This window comes from Talpa europaea (assembly GCF_964194135.1).
Source record: "Talpa europaea genome assembly, chromosome: 4".
Lineage (NCBI taxonomy): Eukaryota > Metazoa > Chordata > Mammalia > Eulipotyphla > Talpidae > Talpa > Talpa europaea.
The window spans coordinates 120,336,604-120,356,660 of NC_140070.1; the positions used below are offsets into that span (position 1 = coordinate 120,336,604).

General features: G+C 38.1%; 1 protein-coding gene across 1 annotated transcript; it reads left to right on the forward strand.

The window, feature by feature from the left end:
* Nucleotides 1-618: 618 nt before the first annotated feature.
* KCNMB3 (potassium calcium-activated channel subfamily M regulatory beta subunit 3) lies at nucleotides 619-19,153 on the forward strand (the record flags this gene model as incomplete). Its single annotated transcript, XM_084232358.1, has 4 exons — nucleotides 619-680; nucleotides 10,612-10,800; nucleotides 14,082-14,280; nucleotides 19,085-19,153. The coding sequence occupies 4 exons, from the start codon at nucleotides 619-621 to the stop codon at nucleotides 19,151-19,153; spliced, it is 519 nt and encodes a 172-aa protein (XP_084088484.1).
* Nucleotides 19,154-20,057: the final 904 nt, after the last annotated feature.

Consider the following 20,057-nt stretch of genomic DNA (forward strand, 5'->3'; position numbering starts at 1 on the left):
ATGACCCTTTCATTCTTGAAAATTGGGAGATCACATATGGTACAAAAACTATTTCTCTTAATTGAAACATGAAATTCACCAGAAAAATCCATTCTCTAAACTTGCAACTCCAACAATTTCTGAAAAAGAGAAGGTGGCCAGAACAAAGCATTTCCGAATAAACTTTCAACTGAGTAAGTTCCTCACTAATTATAAAAGGTCCCTTGGGCACCAGAACTTTCCACAAGCACTAAGGTCTCTATGGCGATGTACCGGCTGCTGAAGTGGAGCACAGGTGGTGAGCACAGGCACTGGGCGACCACGGGAGAAGCTCAGGCTGGAGAAAACCACGTTGAGTCTTCCTGGAAGTCTAGAACTGACTGCTTGTCCTTGCCGGGATCTGCATGGCCAGCCACTGAGGCTGATGTGTCCCTCCCACCCCATGTCTCCAGGAAAACGGGTGCCCCACACCCCAGGTGGCAGCTCTGAAGGTGCAGGCGCTTCTTGATGGCTGCCTATGATGGGACTGGTGGCTTCCTCTGGGACCTCACTTCCGTTGATACTTAAGACGTACCCTTCTCGTGCCCTCAGAGGGTATGACTCAGGTAAAAGGAGTCCATTTGGCCATCCCTTGGTCTCATGCAGCCGTTCAGCGTCCCGGTTCAAATTACACTCCAGGGCAGTCGGAGGCGCCAGGGGAGGTAAGTCACCACCACAATCTCCTAGCCTACACTGGGCACCTGTCACAATAAGGGACTAAAAAAGAGTGACCATAACAAATTTGGGATTGAATCTGGTCTTTCTCCCCACCCCGACCCACCCCTTGCCGAGCCTCCCAGCAGCACTGACATCAAGAGGCTGCATGGTTCCTTGTTGGCTTCCTCTACTAAGGTGCAAGTTCTCCAAGCCTGGGACGTTTTTAGCTCACCTTTGATTCCTCCAGCACTAGGACAAGAGCCCAGCTCACAGTTGGTGCTCAATATTACAACTCTTGGTTGAATGAAAGCCTGAAAAAATTACCACTGGTATTTAGTCTCCTTGGTGAAGCATGCTTAAGCCTTGGAATCACAGGTCGGGGTTCAAATCCCAGCACCCCCACTTAACTACTTGTTCTACTATGGGCAAATCACGTAACCCCCCTTCTGTGTCTCATTCTCTTGTCTGTGAAATGGCAGTAGAAATAATCTTTCCATGCTCTGGCATACTCTTTATGAACTATGCTCTAAACTATTTCATTATACATTTTAGCTGTTGTTATGAACTACCCTCTGCTCCTGAAGGGGGTGGGGGATGTGAGATAGCTGTTATCTTGAGAATCTCTTTTCTCCCCTGGGGAATGCAAAGCAGAGGGGCTGAGCCTTAAGTTTAGTGCACTCCTGCCTGTCCCTAGATAGGGTGCAGTGGGGAAGTCCAAGTAGACCCTGAGATTGAGAGAAAAGAGCAATGCCTGAGGGTGTTTGAAGAATGAGATATTGCAGACTTGCCAGTTAACGCACACTATCTGGAACCTAGATGTTTTGTTAGTGACTCAAATAGAATTGGGAGCTGAGAAAAATGGAGATATTAAAGATCATCCTTTAATCTTTTGTGGATTTGACAGAGAATACAAGAGAGTCAGACATAAGGTATCACATGGGGGGGGGTGCGGAGGTGGGGAAGGCGAGGGTGCAGGAGGAAGGAACAGACAGACTAAAGAGAGAGGCAGAAATATTTCTCTTCTAGACACGAACTAATGCTTTTGTGAAAAGACAAAGTGAATCACTGTATAGGGATCAAATGACATTCAAGGGAACAAGTGTTAATGCCCCATTCACAAGTAACTAGATGTAAGAGGAGTTGTTTTGTCCCCAAAGCAATACAGTATCTTATTTTTATTTATGAAATGCACAGTTGGATCATTGCTCTTTCCTCTGCCAAATTTGGTAAACCATGTCGACTTAACCTCATTTTCCATTAACAAAGAAGTTGTTAAGTAATTTTGTAATTAAAAATAGAAGGATGAAAATAACTATCTAAATCTTGTCTGCAACACAAATTACAGGGAAATATGCATATACCCAGTGCTTTGAAATTGCATATATATGTGAAGTGAGTGTCAGATGATTTATCAAACTTTGATGACCCACAGCATCTATAGAATATTTCTTGCACAAGTTACAGTGTTGTAGGGAGAGGCTTCTACAGGGATCACACCCAGAAAAGCATGTTTAAGCTCGTTGAAAACTGAATTTGCCTCAGGTTGTATCAGAAGACTCTGTTGTTGCAATTTGTGTTAGTTGGTGGAAAAGTCAGTTCTGACTGCAGAGGAGCAACAGAAGAGCTGTGACTTGACTGTGAACAAATTATCTCCTGGTAACACGTGAGATAGAATGGACATGCATTGCTGGCAAAAGAAGGGAATAAAAATACTTTTCACTCATCTCAATGGCTTGAGAACAAAGTTAGATCATTCTTAAGTACTTTGAGGCCCTTGGATGAAATGGGCTTGTAGATACCACAAAGTTAATTACAGAGCTGTTTACGGCTTCAGAAAACTGGAAACCTAATATTCAACAATAAGGAAATAGTTAAGAAAATTATGGCATATCCAATTGATGGAATATTTTATAACCAATGAAAGAGTTACAAAGAATTGTTAATATGTGGGAAAATATTTATTATATTACGTGAAAGAGACAACACCAAAAAGCCTCAACAATATCCTGTGTGATCTCATTCTATTTAAAACAATACAGAGGAGGAAAATAACCCAGTGAATGAACAGCAATTATCTCTAAGTGGTATAATTGAAGCTGATATTTGTTCTCTCTCTAGACTTTTCTATAATTTCCAAGTTTCATAAAATGAGGATATAAAAAGTATATCACTTTCATGAATCCTTTGACATTTGTTGAGGGTTTCTTTATGGCTCATTTTGTGGTTAGATCTCATAAAAGTTCCATGTATGTTCGAGAAGAACGTATGTTCTCTTAGGGATCGGTAGTCAATTCTTACCATTTTAGATAAAACTTATTTATTATTTTGCTCAAATCTATTCCATTACTGATTTGTCTCGCTGAGTTATCAATTACCGAGAGAATATGCAATAATTTCCTATAATCTGAAAGTAAGTTTTGTCTTCCCCCCCAATAGTTCTTTCAATGAGGCAATGCTATTAGGTACATATAAATTGGTATTGTTATATCATCCAGGTGAATTAAACTTTACTCAATTGCTATTACCTTTTTTATTTCTAATAAAGTTTTTTAATCTTAAAGTTCATATCAATTACTTTTCATTAGACTTTGCGTGACAAATTTCAACCTTTCTATATGTGTGTGTTTTTTGATGTACCTTTTTAAAAAAAATATATGAGTACAATATATGTTTAACTCTAATTGGATCATCTCTACTTTTAGCTGGGTCATTTAATCCATTTTAGATTTATTGCAATTACAGATGAACTTCTATTTATTATATCATAGTTTTGTGCTTTTTGTTTGTCTTGTCTTTCATCTGGACTGTTCTCTTTCTGCTTAACATAAATACTTGATCTTTCTTTAAGTGAGAATCTATTGATGGCAAACTGTTTTGTGTGTGTTTGAAATGTATTTATTTCATAATTATTCTTGAGAGTTTTTTCTAGGTATAGAAAGCTGTAGTATTGTATATATATAATACTTCTGTCATCTGGCTTCCATTCTCATCGAGAAGTAAGCTCTCAGTCTAATTATCGCTCCCTTGAAGTTAATCTGTCTCTTTCTCTGGTTACTTTTTGAAGAATTTCTCTTGTTTTAAGTGGCTGTACATCACCTCTGTGATGTATCTTTTCATGGATTTTTAAAAATATTTTCCCACCTATTCCTTATATCCCCTGTCCCTTTCTCGCTCTCTCCTTCCTCTTAACCTCAGACCCCTCACCATGTTTATTGATATCCACTAGTTTAGTAAGCATCATACTTAAACTTACTCATCTACTATGTAAATGTCCAGTGTTTGTTTTTGTTATTCTGACTTACTTCATTATAGGTAATTCCCTCAAACTCCCTCCATTTTGCTGAAAATGGCTGTATTTCATCTTTCCTATGGCTGAATAATATTCCACAGTGTGGATACAGCTCAACTTCCTAATCCAATCATCCATTGATGGACATTTAGGCTCCTTCCATGTCTTAGCTATTGTAAATATTGCTGCAATAAACATTGATATATATATATTTATATACTTATATTGAATATATATATGTGCATATATATATTTGCATTGATACTTTCATATATTTTGTAGAGATACCCAAAAGTGGGATTGCTGGGTCGTATGGTATTTGCATTTTTAGTTTCTGAGGTAACTCCAAATCACTTTCCATATTGGCTGTACCATTTTACACTCCCACCAACAGTGCAATATGGTGCCTCTTTCTCTGCATACATTCCAGCTTTGGGGGAGTATTTTTAATACTGCCATCCTCATGGGTGTGAAATTGTATCACATTGTGGTTTTAACCAGCATCTCTTTTATTCAAAGTTTATTGGTCTTCCAGATAACCTCTTTGGTGAATTGTCCATATCTGCTGCCCATTTATTAATTGGGTAGTTTTTTCCCCCATTATTGAACACTAAGTTTTTATATATCTCAGACTTTAATATATTTGTTAGTTATGTGTTGCCTGATTATTTTCCTTCTCATTCAATAGGATGTCTTTTTAAACTTTTGTATTTATTTTCACTGTGTAAATAGTTTTTAATTTGAGGTAATCCCAATTGTTTATTTTTGCTTTTATTTCCCTTGCCATTTAGGCTGAGTCACCAAAAACATTTTTATCGTTGATGTAACGGAACATATTGCTCATGTCTTCTATATATTTTATAGCTGCAGGTCTTACATCTAGATCTTTAACCCATTTGGAATTTACTTTTGCGGATGACGTTAGAGACTTATCTAGCTTCATTCTTTTATGTCTGGTTTTCCAGTTTTTCCAGCACCATTTATTAAAGAGACTTTTTTTTCTTCTTTGCATGGTTAACAACTTTATCATAGATTAGGTACTGATATATTTATGTGGATATACTTCTGAGCTCTTGATTCTGTTCTTCTGATCCATATGTCTATTTTTGTGTCAACATATTTTTTTAAGTACCATTGCTTTATAGTAGATTTTGGTGTCAGGTAATGTGATGCCTCCATTTCTCTCCTTTTTTCTCGGGATTGCTTCTGCTACTTTTGTGTTTTTCCCTATAATTTTCCAATATATTTTGTTCAATTTCTTTGAAAAATATTGCCAGAACTTTGATGGGGATCTCATTACATTTACATGTCATTTTAGGCAGGGTCGTCATTTTGATTATATTGATTCTCCCCATCCATAAGCATGGGATATGTTTCTATTCCAATATGTCATTAAGGCCTTATTATAATGCCTTGTAGTTCTAGTTGTATAGGTCCTTTACTTCCTTAGTTAGGTTAATTCTGAGGTATTTCATTGTTTTGGAAGCAATTATAAGTGGAGTTATTTTCTGTTTGTTGTTTGTATATAAACAAGTTATAGATGTTTGTATATTGATTTCATAACCTGCCACTTTGCTGAATTTATCTACTGTTTCTTGTGTTTTTTTGGTGGAATATTTAGGATTTTTCTAAATAGTTCCATGTCTTCTTTTGAGACTTGAATTCCCTTTATTTCCTGTTTTTGTGTCAGCTTTGCAACAGGCCCATCATGCTAAGTTAAATAGAAGTGAATACAGTGGATTCCCTTGTCTTGATCCTGATCTTAATGGGAAAGCTTTCAAATTTTTTTTTAACCATTAAGGATTGTATTTGTTGTTGTAATATATGATATTTACTATATTGAGGTAAGTTTCTTCTGCCTCCATCTTCTTAAAATTTTTTTTTATCATAAATGGGTGCCAAATCTTATCAATATTATTCTTAGTATTTATTGACATTATGTAATTTTTTTTTTTAAATGTCATTGCTTTTTTTTTTTTTTTTTTTTTAAATGCAAGCACTGGGTACAGTCAGAGCGTGGGAGGGTGAGAGAATTCACCAGAGCCAGAGTGGGGAGCAGAGCAGGCAGAGGGACCGAAGTACACTGCTGAGGGGAGCAGCGGGCAGCAGGAGAGGTCTGTGCGCCATGTGGGACCCTCCTCCGGTGGCCGGGGAGCAGCCAGGAATCGAACACGCGCTGCAGAGGCTGTGGGCAGCTTTGCAACCCAGCGCGCAACTGCTGCGCCACAGGGGAGGCCCAACATTATGTGATTTTTTAATTATTTTTGTTTATATCATATATTACATTGATTCATTTATGTATTTTATTTTATTTTTATTTATTTTTTTTTTTTAATTGAAGTCTTCAGGGAGTAGACTTCTTTTTTTTCTTTCTTTTTTTTTTTTTTAAGATTCATTTATTTATTTATGCAAGCAGTGGGTACAGTCAGAAGCGCGGGAGGGTGAGAGAATTCACCAGAGCCAGAGCGGGGAACAGAGCAGGCAGAAGGACCGAAGTACACTGCTGAGGGGAGCAGCGGGCGGCAGGAGAGGTCTGCGCGCCATGTGGGACCCTCCTCCGGTGGCTGAGGAGCAGCCGGGGAATGAACCAGCGCTGCAGAGGCTGCGGGCAGCTTCGCAACCCAGCACTCAACCACTGCGCCACTGGGGAGGCCCTGATTCATTTATGTATTTTAAACCAGTCTTGCATCCCTGGGATAAATCCCAGTTGGTGTATAATTCTAGTTATATACTGTTGATTTCAATTTATTAGTATTTTGCTGAAAATTTTTGCATAGATGTTCATAGGGATATTGAGCTATAATTTTCTGTTCTTGTCCTGTTATTTGGCTTCAGTATCAGGGTAATATTTGCATTCTGAAATGTATTTGGGAGCATTCACTCTTCTTGTATTTTTAAAAACAAATTGGGCAAGATGATATCAGTTCTTGTCAGAGGATTGATAAACTTCAAAGCTGTCTCGCCCTATAGTTTTGTTTTCATATGTGGATTGATGTTGACAAATCTCTTTAATTTTTGTTTTTCAGTGATGTTTCTTATTTCTACTTCTATTTTTTCATGTTAATTTTGCAGGCTAAGAGATTCTAGATTAGAAATCTTTTTCTTTAATTTCTTATATATCTTCTGCCATTCTCTTCTTGATTGTCATGTTTCTACTGAAAAGTCCACAGATGGTCCCTTATCCAGTGCAGTGCCAGGTCTCCAAATTCTGTATGTTGGTGTGTGCCCCGAATAGGCAAACTGTAGTGAGTTCCTTGCATAGCCACCTCCCTCTCTCATGAGTTGCACTGCCCTAGTAACACTGTAAACATTTCACTTAAAGTTTTTTCTACCCTTTTCCTCTGGACCATTGTTCCTGGCCTGTATTGTTAATTGTCCATTTTTCCTTTAGGGGTTACTGACTTTTTTTCTGCTGTGATCTTTTTTTGATTGTATGGAGGAGGTGAGCCTGGCATTTTTTACTCTGCCATCTTGTTTAATTGTATTTTTAAACAGTTTTATCCCCCTGGGCTTCTGGAATCTCTGGACTCAGTTTTCATTAATTCTGGAATACTGTTATTTTTAAAAGTATTGTCTGTAATATTTCTTTTTTTCTCTTTTAATTCTTGAAACTGAATAGGCCTTTTAAAGAGCTTTTATCTATCTTCCAGGTTTTTTAACCTCTCTGATATTTTCTACTCAGGAAATCTCTATGTATCATACTTTGGTTATTTTACATGTCCAGTTCTCTGTTTACAATTATCTTTACAGTTGTATCTAGTCTACTGTGAATTCTGTCCTTTCATTTTTTATAATCATGATTGTATTTTTCATTTCTAGAAATTCAGTTGGATTTTTTAAAAAATTGGCATAGTAATAATTTAGTCTTTTGCTTTTTCTGGTATTTTCAATCTTCATGTTATTTCTTCAAATATATTGCAAAATCATTTTTATCATCTGTCCAACAGCTGAAATTTTTTAATGGATCTGATTCTGCTTACTTTATTTCCATTCAAAGACACTGTGTGTTTTATGACTTTTTTAATTTCTTTTTTTTAAATATTGATTTATTGTAGAGGAGCTGAGGTGTAGGCCAGAGGCTTGAGGGGTGAGAGGATTCACCAGAGACAGAGTGGGGAGCAGAACAGGTGGATCTACTGAAATACACTGCTGAGGGGAGCAGCGAGTGAGACAGGAGAGGTCTGCTGTGCCATGTGAGTTAGCTCCCTGGCCCAGGATGGAACTCAGGCCATAGTGGTGATAGTGTGGAGACTTAACTCCTAGGCCACCAGGGAGGGCCTCTGTTTTATGACTTCTGAATGGAGTAGTACTCTCTGAAACTACATAAAATTCTCTTAAGGCCTGAGTTGGAGGTGAATTCCTTCAGATATGTTATGTTTGTTTTTCTCAGGTGCCAGAGGGCACTACCTGCTTGAGATAATGTTAAATGAAATCCTCAGCTTGGGGTTTTGGGATTTCCCATGTAGTGACTTCAAGCTATAAATTATCCTGAGGTTCACCTTAAGGTTACAAATCTCAGGGGAAATTGTAATTTTTTTTTCTTTCCTCTCTGGGTTTCTACTTTTACATAGTTTTGGTCCTTTGGGTATTTCTTCTTTAAAAAAAAAAAAACAACCTTTGACTAGAATTTTTAGTTGTTTGCACTTAGCGTAAATGTCCTATTCACATGCTAGTGAAATAGAAGTCTATCAGTATTACAATAATAAAAATGTATCTATTCACTTTTAGTGAATGAATAACTTCTTCACGAGGGCTCTCTGAGGGGGACAACTTTTCATAAGGTCTGGGAATAAAATAGACAGAAATATCAGAAAGAAAAAATATGGCCAGGTTTGTCTTATTCCTAAATTAGATCAGAATCAGGTTATGCCAGTTTTTCATCATGCAGCTACAACTGAACATGTTGAGTTAATATGTCAGAAATGCTGGAGAGATCGCATAATAAGCCTCTTCCACCATGGATTTCATGGATATCTTACAATAAGCCTCAGAACACCTAACAATATAAAGCAACTAAAGTCCAGTTTAAGGGAGTTGGGCATTGGAGACCTACAAAACATCCAAACTTTACCTCAGGGCTAAAACTCTTCTTAATCAATGAATCATAGTTGTTGATAAATTATAAAATTGCTCAAATTTTATTTAAAGTTCTCCCCTGCCACTTCTCTTGAGGGAGGGATGATAGAGGATAAGTAAAATATCAGAGTAGAGTAAAAATCCCCAAACCAGGTCCTTGATTTCCAGAGTCTTATTAACCGCAAGGGGCAGTCATCTCTGGAGGTCATGGCTCCCCAGTGGGGGTTCCTGGAACACCCTGGACTGAATGTGATTCTCCTCAGTCTCTTTGGAGTCTGCAAATATTGCTAGGGAACAAGGGAGCAAGGGAGCTAGGCAGAGAAGCAAGAAGGATGTGGGGTGAAGTATAAAATACTTTTGGAAAAAAACAACTAGCAACTCCTTTGTCTGGGTTTTTGCTTGACTTCAAGATATAGTAAGCTTTTGTGCAGTTTGATGGAGCCTGAGTTTCTACCATTAGAACTGCATTTCTTTGGTTTAAGATTTTGTTTAGCCACTTAAAATGGATATACCGCTGGGATTCAATGCCTACTGAGCAGAGAACAGCAAATTAGTGACATTGACCACATGAAGGGGCGGGACTGGAGCGAATTGCAAAAGAGATTCATGCCCACAGGGGCAGCTGCTGTTTGGTTTGACCAGCTGTTCAAAAGCAGGAATGTGGCACTTGTGATTTTTTTTAAAGTCAGAAAACAGCATTTTTATGATAAATTTCGTGGTTTTTAAAGAAACTAAAAAAGAAAAACAAACAGAAAACAAAAAAACCCCAAACACATAGCAGGTCAAACAAGGTCAAACAAAACACACTATGGCCTGGATATGGTCCGGAAGTCACTGGTTAGTTATCTCTGTGTTGGACTTTACTATTCTCTGGACCTCCCCCCACACTCTGCCCGTTGTCAAAGAATTAATCACATCCTTTGCTGAAGTGGAGCAGAGAGAGGGAAAAAAGAAATGTAGGGCCACTCATGTCCATGCATGAGTGGACAGAGAGGATGAAATGTGGGGTGAGGGAAGAGGAGACAGTGGTGAAGTCCTGGGTATTTCTGAGTGTGCTGGGCCGTGGGCCAGGGAGATCTATGCTAGCTACGCTGCCTTTCCAACCGCTGGATGTGAATGAACAAGTCAAATCTTACTATTTCAGGATGCTGTGACTTCCCAATGTGAAATTTTTGAGTCATTTTCTCCATATGGCATTCATAAAAGAATGTAAAAAATAATTCCAGTGGGACTATGTAGTGTCCCTGGTAGATAATTCAGTTCACAATACTTATTTATGAATAAGTGTAAAATAAATGAAACATTGATTAAATAGATCTCAAAGGCTTCCACCTGGCAATATTACTTAGTATTATTTGTTATATTAAAGAGAAGTTTTAAAGTAACATATATGTTGTTTAGACGGACTTGTCCCCAAGCTCTGAAGGTGGGCTTTCTCTGTTGCATCACACCTGTTGGCAACATTCAGGTAAGGCAGGTGCGACCATGCCTCCTCGCCTGCCTCTGGATCGGTAAATGCTCTCATTTCTTTATGAGCCTGTTGAAATATCTCTTTTCCACTTTCCCCAAAGGACAGCCTTTTCTTCCGGGAGGAAGAGAAATACAGAGCAAAATGATGGCGACCTACTGGACATGCACAGGAAGTGGCCGTCCAGTGCTGGAGAGGACCGCGCCCTGCTGCTAGGATTTGCAATGATGGGCTTCTCAGTCCTAATGTTCTTCCTGCTTGGAATAACCATCCTAAAACCTTTCATGCTCAGGTAAGGAAAGAGAAAGGAGACCCAAATTTCCCAATTCTGATCAGAGCCAGGCACATGGTAGGGGAGGGGAAACTGGATTTGATTTCCCAGCTCCCCTGACCTTTGTCTAGGACAGAGATGATAGACTCACCTGTTTCTCCCTCAGTGCTGGGGGTAGCAGCGCATGGAGGAAGAGGTGTAAGAAAGTGGAAGATATTCCTTTGTGGCTACCGCATTCCAATATCAAAAATATATTTAACAATGAATCCACCAATTAGATATTTATTTAGGTTAATATTCTCCCTTGGACATGCAGGTAACAGGGAAGGGCTAGTTTAAGCCTTCTACATAGCACAATAAAAGTTATTTGAATCTGAGTGTATTAAGTTTGACACTGTCTACCTGGAACATAATAGTTGCTCAAAAAATAATGTTAGCTTCTTTCCCTTTCTTTGAATCAGCTTCCTTTTTAAATGTGTGCATTAAGTTACCACTTCTTAAATATATAACTATAAATATATTTAAATCTATAGCAAACTCATGCTGGAAGCATTATTTTAACATTCATTTTATAACTAAGAAAGCAGAAATTCAGAAAGACCAAGTAACTTGCCCAAGGTCGGTCATACAGCCAGTAAAGAACTAACTTGTTGTTCTGACAAGACTTCTTGTCTTCTAAATGAAGCTTGCAGCAATGAGAGGGATGGGAGTTTTGCTTAGGTCAAGGGGATGAGCTGTTTAATTTTGGAGGATGGCTCACACATTGACCGGGGTACTTTGTAGGAGGGGAATACTTGGTAGTGGGTAAGCAAGGGATGCTTTCTCTTTGGCTAGCCAAAGAACAACAGAAGGTCCTTGGGGAATGGGAAGGAGGAAGCTGAAGGAAGAAGTGAACTAGAGAAAAGGGGTCATAGAAAAGAAAGTGGGTGTCAACTTTTATTTATCAGATTCATCTCCTGTCATTCCTGAGTTACCATCGTTGGGACAATGATTGGCTGTCACCATCACTTCAGCATACAGGGCCACTAGTAGAGGGATCCCAAGGAATTTTCTCTTTGATATTAGAACCAGGAAAATGAGTTTGGCTCCTGATCAACCAACTTACTTTTATTCAATGGACACCTGGTGTCTTATATTTCATTGTATTTTCTTCATTGTTAGGAAGCTCAGAGTCAAGTTTGTGGTCTGAACCTCATAAATATATGTAAGTTAGGAGGTGGTTGGAGGGTAACTTCTGCAGTCTGGCACAAAATTGTACTTATAAATTTTACTTTTCTAAGTATTTTTGAAGCAATTAAGTGAATGTTTAAGAATGTTAAGTTTTCATCTCTCATGATTTTTTAAAAATTGAGGTAATATTGACTTACAGTATTGTATGATTCATATGTATAGGATCACAAATGTTCAGATGTATATGACCACACCACACCTACCACCAAGTCACCCATAGTTCCCTATTATACCCCATTAAACCCCCTCCATCGAACTTGTGCTGCAGTGGCTGGCGATAGCTTGATAGCGTTGTGTCTTTAACCCCTGTGTCACAAGGGAGGCCCTGAAATCCACCAGATTTAAATTATACTCAATGCCACATTTGATTAGGCTTTAGAGAGCTTAAGTTCTATCACAAGTAAACAGACAGATCTAAGATATTTTTAGAAATGATTCTTTTAAATGAATTTAGAAATACATTTTGTTGTTGATGGGGGAGGATGATGTCAGAGTAAGTTCCCTGCTTTGCACTGGGAGAGTAAACTAAGAGAAGTTCAGATAGCCACTGGACTCAGAGGATCCTGTGACATGGGGTGAGTCCAGAGGACCTCGAGGAACTTATCAATAGCAAAAACATGGTAGGTTTTTTAATGAGTGATTCCTTGGGAATGAGAGTTTCTTTGGAAGAAGAGTGGGCATATAGACTTGTACCTCATTTCCAAACTTCTGTACCTTACCTTGACTAAAGGACGCTGCAGTTGGACTCCTTCTAAAGGTACATTTTCATCAGCCAATGGGTGCATCTGGAGATGATGAGACGTGAGAGATTTCTGAGTGTGTGTGAAGCTTGGTAGAGTATTTCGGTGAGTACAGCTCAAACTGTGGTTCTCCAGACACCTGCACCTTAAATACTGTTCAATACGTGGATTCCTGAGCCTCAACTCAGATACCTGAACCAAATATCTGGGAGCTAAGACATAGAATCCATAGTTTAACAAATTCTTCATTCTAAAGAACTCTGGTGAATCTGCAATTTGAGGACCATTAAGTTTTTCTGTTGAGTTAAGAATTGATAAGGAGGGGCCTCCTTGGCGGTGCAAGGGGTTAAGACACAACCTATGAAACTATCCACAGTCACTGCAGTGAGAGTTCGATCCTAGGCCAGGGAGCTACCCACATGGCACAGCAGACCTCTCCTGACTCACCCTCTGCTCTCCTCAGCAGTTTATTTCAGTAAATCTGCCTGTTCTGTTCCCCACTCTGTCTCTGGTAAATCCTCTCACCCCACCCCCCTGCCTCCCTGCACTTCTGGCATGTACCCCAGTTCTTGTATGCATAAATAAATCAATCTTTAAAAAAAAAAAGAATTGAGGGCCTCCCCGGTGGCGCAGCGGTTGAGCACTGGGTTGCGAAGCTGCCCACAGTCTCTGCAGCGCTGGTTTGAACCCGGCCGCCAGGCGAGGGTCCCACATGGTGGCACAGACCTCTCCTGCCGCCTGCTGCTCCCCTCGGTAGTGTACTTCGTCACTCTGCCTGTTTTGCTCTCCGCTCTGGCTCTGGTGAATTCTCTCACCCTCCCATGCCTCTGACTATACCCAGTGCTTATATAAATAAATAAATGAATAAATTAAAAAAAAAAATTGAGAGGGAGGGCCTCCCTGGTGGCAAAAGGGGTTAAGCACAGCACTGTGAAACTATCCGAAGCCTTTGCAGCACGAGTTTGATCCCCGGCCAGAGAGCTGCCCACATGGTGCAGCAGACCTCTCCTGTCTCACCCACTGCTCCCCTCAGCAGTGTATTTCAGTCAATCAGCCTGTTCTGCTCCCCATTCTGTCTCTGGCGAATCCTCTCACCCCCGCACCTCTGGCCTGTACCCCAGCTTTTGTATGCATAAATAAATCTTTTTAAAAAAAATTGAGAGGGAACTTGGGGATTTACTGCTGTTTATCTGTCTTAATATCCTTGAGGCTCTTTAGTCATTTTGTGCCTTCTGTAATGGTCTTGTGTCACCTTGAAATAGACAAATGCCTTGGGTTTCCACATTAGAAATCTAGAGCTAAATTTTCATTAATTTTTTTTTTCAATTGAAGCACTCAGAGAGAAGAATCAAACTGCACTATCATCTACACACAGATCATGGATGAGTGGATGGCCTGTGCCTTCACCTGTGGTGTGGACTGCAGAGGTCAGGGCAAGTACCCGTGTCTTCAGGTGTTTGTGAATCTTACCCATTCAGGTCAGAAAGTTCTCCTACATTATAATGAAGAGGCTGTGCAGATAAACAGCAAGGTAATGTAAATTTGATATAATTTAGTGTTCTAATATAGACACCTTTTTGTTGCAGACTGTCCCTGGCAGGGTGTAATAGCCAGAGCCATCTCTAGGGATAAATCTACCTTCTTCCAGTGAAATGTCTGACCAGTGGTCAAATGAGCATAAATGAAGCTAAAAGCATTTATTTTTTAGCTGTTTAACTGAGATTTTATTATATTTTAACAGGAAATGGTATTTTTTTAAATTGAAGTGACTTTTTTTTTTTTAGAAAAATAATTGGGTGCATAGACAGGTGAGAAATTATTTTAATTTCACAAATAGTTGTCTGGAGGCAAAGAACACAGGATTTATTAGCAGAGGTCCCATTCTCCATCACATCAAACATGTGAATATGTACTTACCATCTACTTTAAATCAAGCAAGTGATTTTCCTTATCCAAAAATTTAAATTATTATAACTTTAATTTTTAATAAGTTAGTCAACTGGTTCATATGATTTAAAGTTTACATTTCCACCTTATGATAAAGTTGAGTTTTACCAAATTAGTTGACATTTTACACCTAGTTGTTTTTACTTAAGTCCTAATTTTCCATCTGTTGATTTCTGTACTCTATATTTGATGCATTATTTCTAAGGTCTCAAATATTTTTGTAGGCCTTGACACAGTGTCTAAGTATTAGTAGATATATTAAAAACCTGAAACTTTATTGAAAAAAAACAAAAAACAAAAAACACCAGCTGATAGAGCTCCCTTCTCCCCTAGTTCTGCCTCCCAGGCATTATGGCAGACTAGGTAGGGCCCCCTCAGTGAGTCTAAGGCAAAAGCTAATATGCTAATCTTAGGGCTTCCCTGGTGGCGCAAGGGGTTAAACACAGCATTGGGCTGGCCAGAGAGCTAACCACATGGCACAGCAGACCTCGCCTGCTGTTCCCCTCAGCAGTGTATTTCAGTCTGCCTGTTCTGTTCCCCACTCTGTCTCTGGTGAATATTCTCTCTCTCTCTCTCACACACACACACCCCTCTGGCCTGTACCCCAGTTCTTGTATGCATAAATATTTAAAAAAATGCTAATCTTTAGGGAAAGATTTTACTACAGGTAACCAAGACAGAGACCATAGAGGCATTGATTATTTTGGGTGTTGCAAGCATACAGAGAGCTCAATAAATATTTCTTGATTGGACAAATGGATTCATTGAATTACTATCCAGGAAGAGATTGAGGATCTGCATGTGGGGAGGAGCATGGTCTTTATGAAGTTGGTCACTACCTCTTCTGCAATGTGTTTATTCTAAGAATTCCTTTCCACATCCCTGCTTCTTGCCTGGAAATGGCTATGTCACTGTGTCCTCCTACCAGCTCTCCCCATGCGCTGTGAATAGATTTTCTCATCTTCTGAGATTAAAACTCCACCCTACCAGCTTCAGTTTGAAGCTATTTCAGATTTAAAACTTTTGTTTAAGTGTTTGGTATCAGGGACAGTGCCTTCATCTCTCTTCCTCCTCCATATTCCTAGTGCTTTTACACACCTAAATGCCACCGAGATAGGAAGGATTTGCTCAACAGTGCTCTGGACATAAAGGAATTCTTCGATCACAAAAATGGGACCCCCTTTTCATGCTTCTACAGCCCAGACAGACAACCTGAAGATGTCATTCTCATAAAAAAGTACGACCAAATGGTTATCTTCCACTGTTTATTTTGGCCTTCACTGACTCTGCTAGGTGGCGCTCTGATTGTTGGCATGGTGAGATTAACACAGTATCTGTCCCTACTGTGTGAGAAATATAGCTCTGCACACAGAGATGAGGTAGGTGGCAAAGTATCCTATATGGAACAACATCAATTCAAACTGTTGAATGTGGGGAGGAGCAAAGGAAAGAGCAGAGAAGTCCTTAAGTGGTGGCCAAACTAAAGTCCTGGCCTTCAGATACCTGCAATTCTGCACCGGAGGTCCTAATTATGCCTGATTGCAAACTAACCATGTAGAGGCAATTAAAGTTAAGTATGATATTTCATGTAGAAAGAAAAATTCTTAAAAGCCCTATTATACATTCTATTTATTCTGTAATGAGATACAAATTCACCATCTTTTCTACTCTCTCAATATTTTTTTTTCCTGGTTCAAATGAGACTTCAAATTATTTATTTATTTTTTTTAAATTGAAGCAACATTTGTTTACAATGCTGTATATGATTTAGAGGTACAGGTTCACATCTTTTAGGTGTATGTTACCGACCACACCCACCACCAAGGCACTCACAGTCCTCCACTGTTTCCATAAGAACCAAGGAAATACTTTTTATTTTCACATGACAGAGGGGGCTCAAGGTAGTTGCATTTTATCTAATTTCAGCTATCGCTAGAAGTTGTCAATGTGGAAATAAATGAGGTTATCTAAACCTGAACACTGATCTGCCTAGTTCTATGTAATTTGATAGTTTGCATTAAAATGTTTCTCAGAAAAATCCTTAGTGAAGAACAAAACCATCCATTCATTATAGGAAGATAATGATCTGGTAATTTTAGAAAATGTGGGTCTAACATTTTCCTTTATAATTGATGATAAAGGAAAAAAGCTGCTGCCTAGAAAATTCACTAAGTTGAGAGCTATTTGTGCTTAACCTTGTCATGTTCCATGTAATTTTTCTTTCAGCAACATTTTTTTTGTTTAATTATGCTTTCTGTAAGCTCATTTTATTCTTTGTGTACATTCTGGTGGGGGTGGGAGAGATGACTAGAAATGTGTTTTGAAGTACAGGGAGTTGCTGTTGGAATTGTTGGAATTCAACATTCTTCTCAGATAATCCACAGTGTAGGAAGTTAACAATAGTTAGTACTTTAATCAGTTAATCATGGTTATTAAATAATCAAAGATTATCCCAAGAAGTGCTTTCCAGATTAATTATGCTGAAGATAGGATTTGAAAATAGCTTCTTCTGAAAGCCAATGTGCCTCAAATTATCTTAAAATTTTGCTAAAAAATACATCCTGCACAACAGACTCTGACTTTTGAAGCAACTTTTATATGTAATCAAACCAGAAACTTTGATTCTAAGTCAATTTCCTTTTATGAATTAAACTCAAGTCACAAACTACCAAATAGTTTGAATAAAATTCAATAGATGACATTGATTTGACCAGTAATGAACAATTTTGGTGTTTTCTTTCTAGTGTGGAATATTTGAGAGAACATGTGTCTCAGGGTAGGATTTATTTGAATTTGTAGCTATTAATTACAACTTTAAAGGTATATAGCCTCAGGCAATTCAGTTGAATTCTTTGCACCTCTCTCTTCTCATCTATAAAATGGAGATAAGCTCTTCTTTCGTGGTGTTAATTTAAGGAGTGGACAAGGTAGAGTGAGACACTTGGCTTAATAGTTCCTGGCACCTGATTGAATGGTGAAAAAGGTTAGTAGATAAAAACATCTTCTGTGAAATTTTGATATTTTGTCAAATTTATCCCTCTTATAGATACATACCCAAAGAAAATGAGATAGCTGCAGTCCCCTGCTTACCGCAACATTACTGACAATAACCAAATCCACATACAGTGGATTATCGCTCAGCTTTAAAAAAGGAGACCTGCCATTTGCAGCAACATGGATGAACTAAGGGCTTTACATTAAATACAGCCAGGCACAGAAAGGAAAAATACTGCATTTCGCCTATAGGTAGCATCAAAAAAAGACAAATAGAAGCAGATGGTGGTTACCAGAGATGGGGAGGTGGGAGAATTGGGGAGATGTTAGTTAAAGGTTACAAGCTTTCAGTTATATGATAAATAGAGACTTACTGTACAGCTTAGTGACTATAGTCAATAATACTATACCGAATACTAGAGCTCTGCCAGCTCTCATCTCATGCACAGAGTGACTGTGAGATGCCATGTTAATTAGCTTGACTGTTGTAATCATTCATTTTGTATATGGATATTGTACATCAAATCATCATACATACACCTTAAATATATGCAATTCTTATTAAAATATACACAATGGTGTATTTTTTTTTACACATGGTATAAAAAATAAATCAGTGAGCCTTGGGTACCATATCAAATCATTCTGCAAATTGAATTTCTGTAGTTTTCTTAAATTAAGGACACCTCTCTGTTCTATTTTTAGTAAGTCTGACACCCCTTTAACAATAGACAATTCTTGGGACTCTTCTAACAAATTAAAAACCATTAATTTGAACCCTAAAGTGTGTGAATTTGGATCAATAAACAAAATTTAAGCAATTTGGTCAATAAATAAAATGTAAGCAATTATTTCATGCTAATTGCTTAGAAGTGCAAAGTAGTGATGCCCATGTACATATCCGGTCAAAGAAAAATCCAGGCTTCCCTTTTGCAAGGTTTGCAAGTGAAAGCAAAACCAATTTGCTTCTAACCTAACTTTACTTTCAGCTTTTGGTCTTCAATTGACTGAAAAGACACCCATCCCACATATAAAGACATTGATACATGTACATGTACACATATATTTCTGCTTAAAATACAAGCATATAATTCTTTGTGCATAAAGGAAGTTAGTATTTAAACAGATATTTCTCTAATCATCACTTTACTGGGGCAGAAAAATTGGTTTTTAAGACATCATCATAGTTTCAGGTTTTCAATAATTATTCTTAGTCATTATTGATAAGAACTCCAATTCAGCTAAAATTTGACTATTAGTCACACAGGTTTGCTTGTAAGTATTCAAAATAAATGGCAACATATAATGATCGCAACTTTTTGTTTGTTTAAAATATATAGTGCGCTAAGGATTGTTTGGACACAAAGTTATTATTATTATTTTTTAATAAACAGCGTGATGTTACAGACTGCAAAGTTAAGGAAAAGCAGACATTGACATTTTCTGATGAGCACAAACAATAAGTGCAGTCACAGGCCAAATGTCTTGCTAAGAACAGCAAGACTGGGAAGAGGTCTTATTGAGACACTATTATTCTATAGCCTCAGCACATGCATCTTGCTGTGTCAAATACTTTTTTGGGCCATCATTAAAAGAACATTTAAAAACATTTTTCTCCTAACTAATGCAGTATACCACAGGACTTCAGTTCATTGAGTAACAAAATAAAGAGAAATAGATTTGCTACAATAAATGTGGCTAACAAGCCTGGTGGGAGTTCCTTTTTGAAGCTTCCAAAGTCCACATATGTTGTATTAGTAGTCTTCTTTTTGTAGTGCCACTTCCTCAAGATATTCAAGTGTTATGCTAGTCCCAAAAGGATATATACTTTTAAGACTTTATTCAGCCCAATTTAGTCCAAGAACTGGCTCACATGGAAACCATTGTTTTTGAAACTTAGTTTCCATAACCAAAAACATTTCTAGAAACCTGATGAAGGCCAACCTCTCCAACCACTTTTTTTAGGAATAGAAACTAAATCTGAAGGGCTTTTTCTTATGAAATCAAGAGATAATGACCACATTTGCAAATTCATATAACTAAGGAGTTTAGTTTTATGAATGATATTTTGAGAAAATGTACAACAGTGACGGTTTTCTGCCTCCTTGCTAACTTAGGTTTAACAAATATAAGGGTCACCAAAAAATATACTGGCTCTTAGCATAACCACAAAATCATTGTAGTGACAGATTAAATAAGTTTCAGTTAGATTCACAAACTTAATTGGCTTACAAAGTGCATTAAAAACCTTCCATACTTAGTAACACGAGGAATGGGGTTTCCTGTTGGTAGTGAAAATTAGTTACCTAATTCCACTAAATGTGCAATGGACTGATTTTACTTCCTGGTCTGCCTCCCTCCACCAGC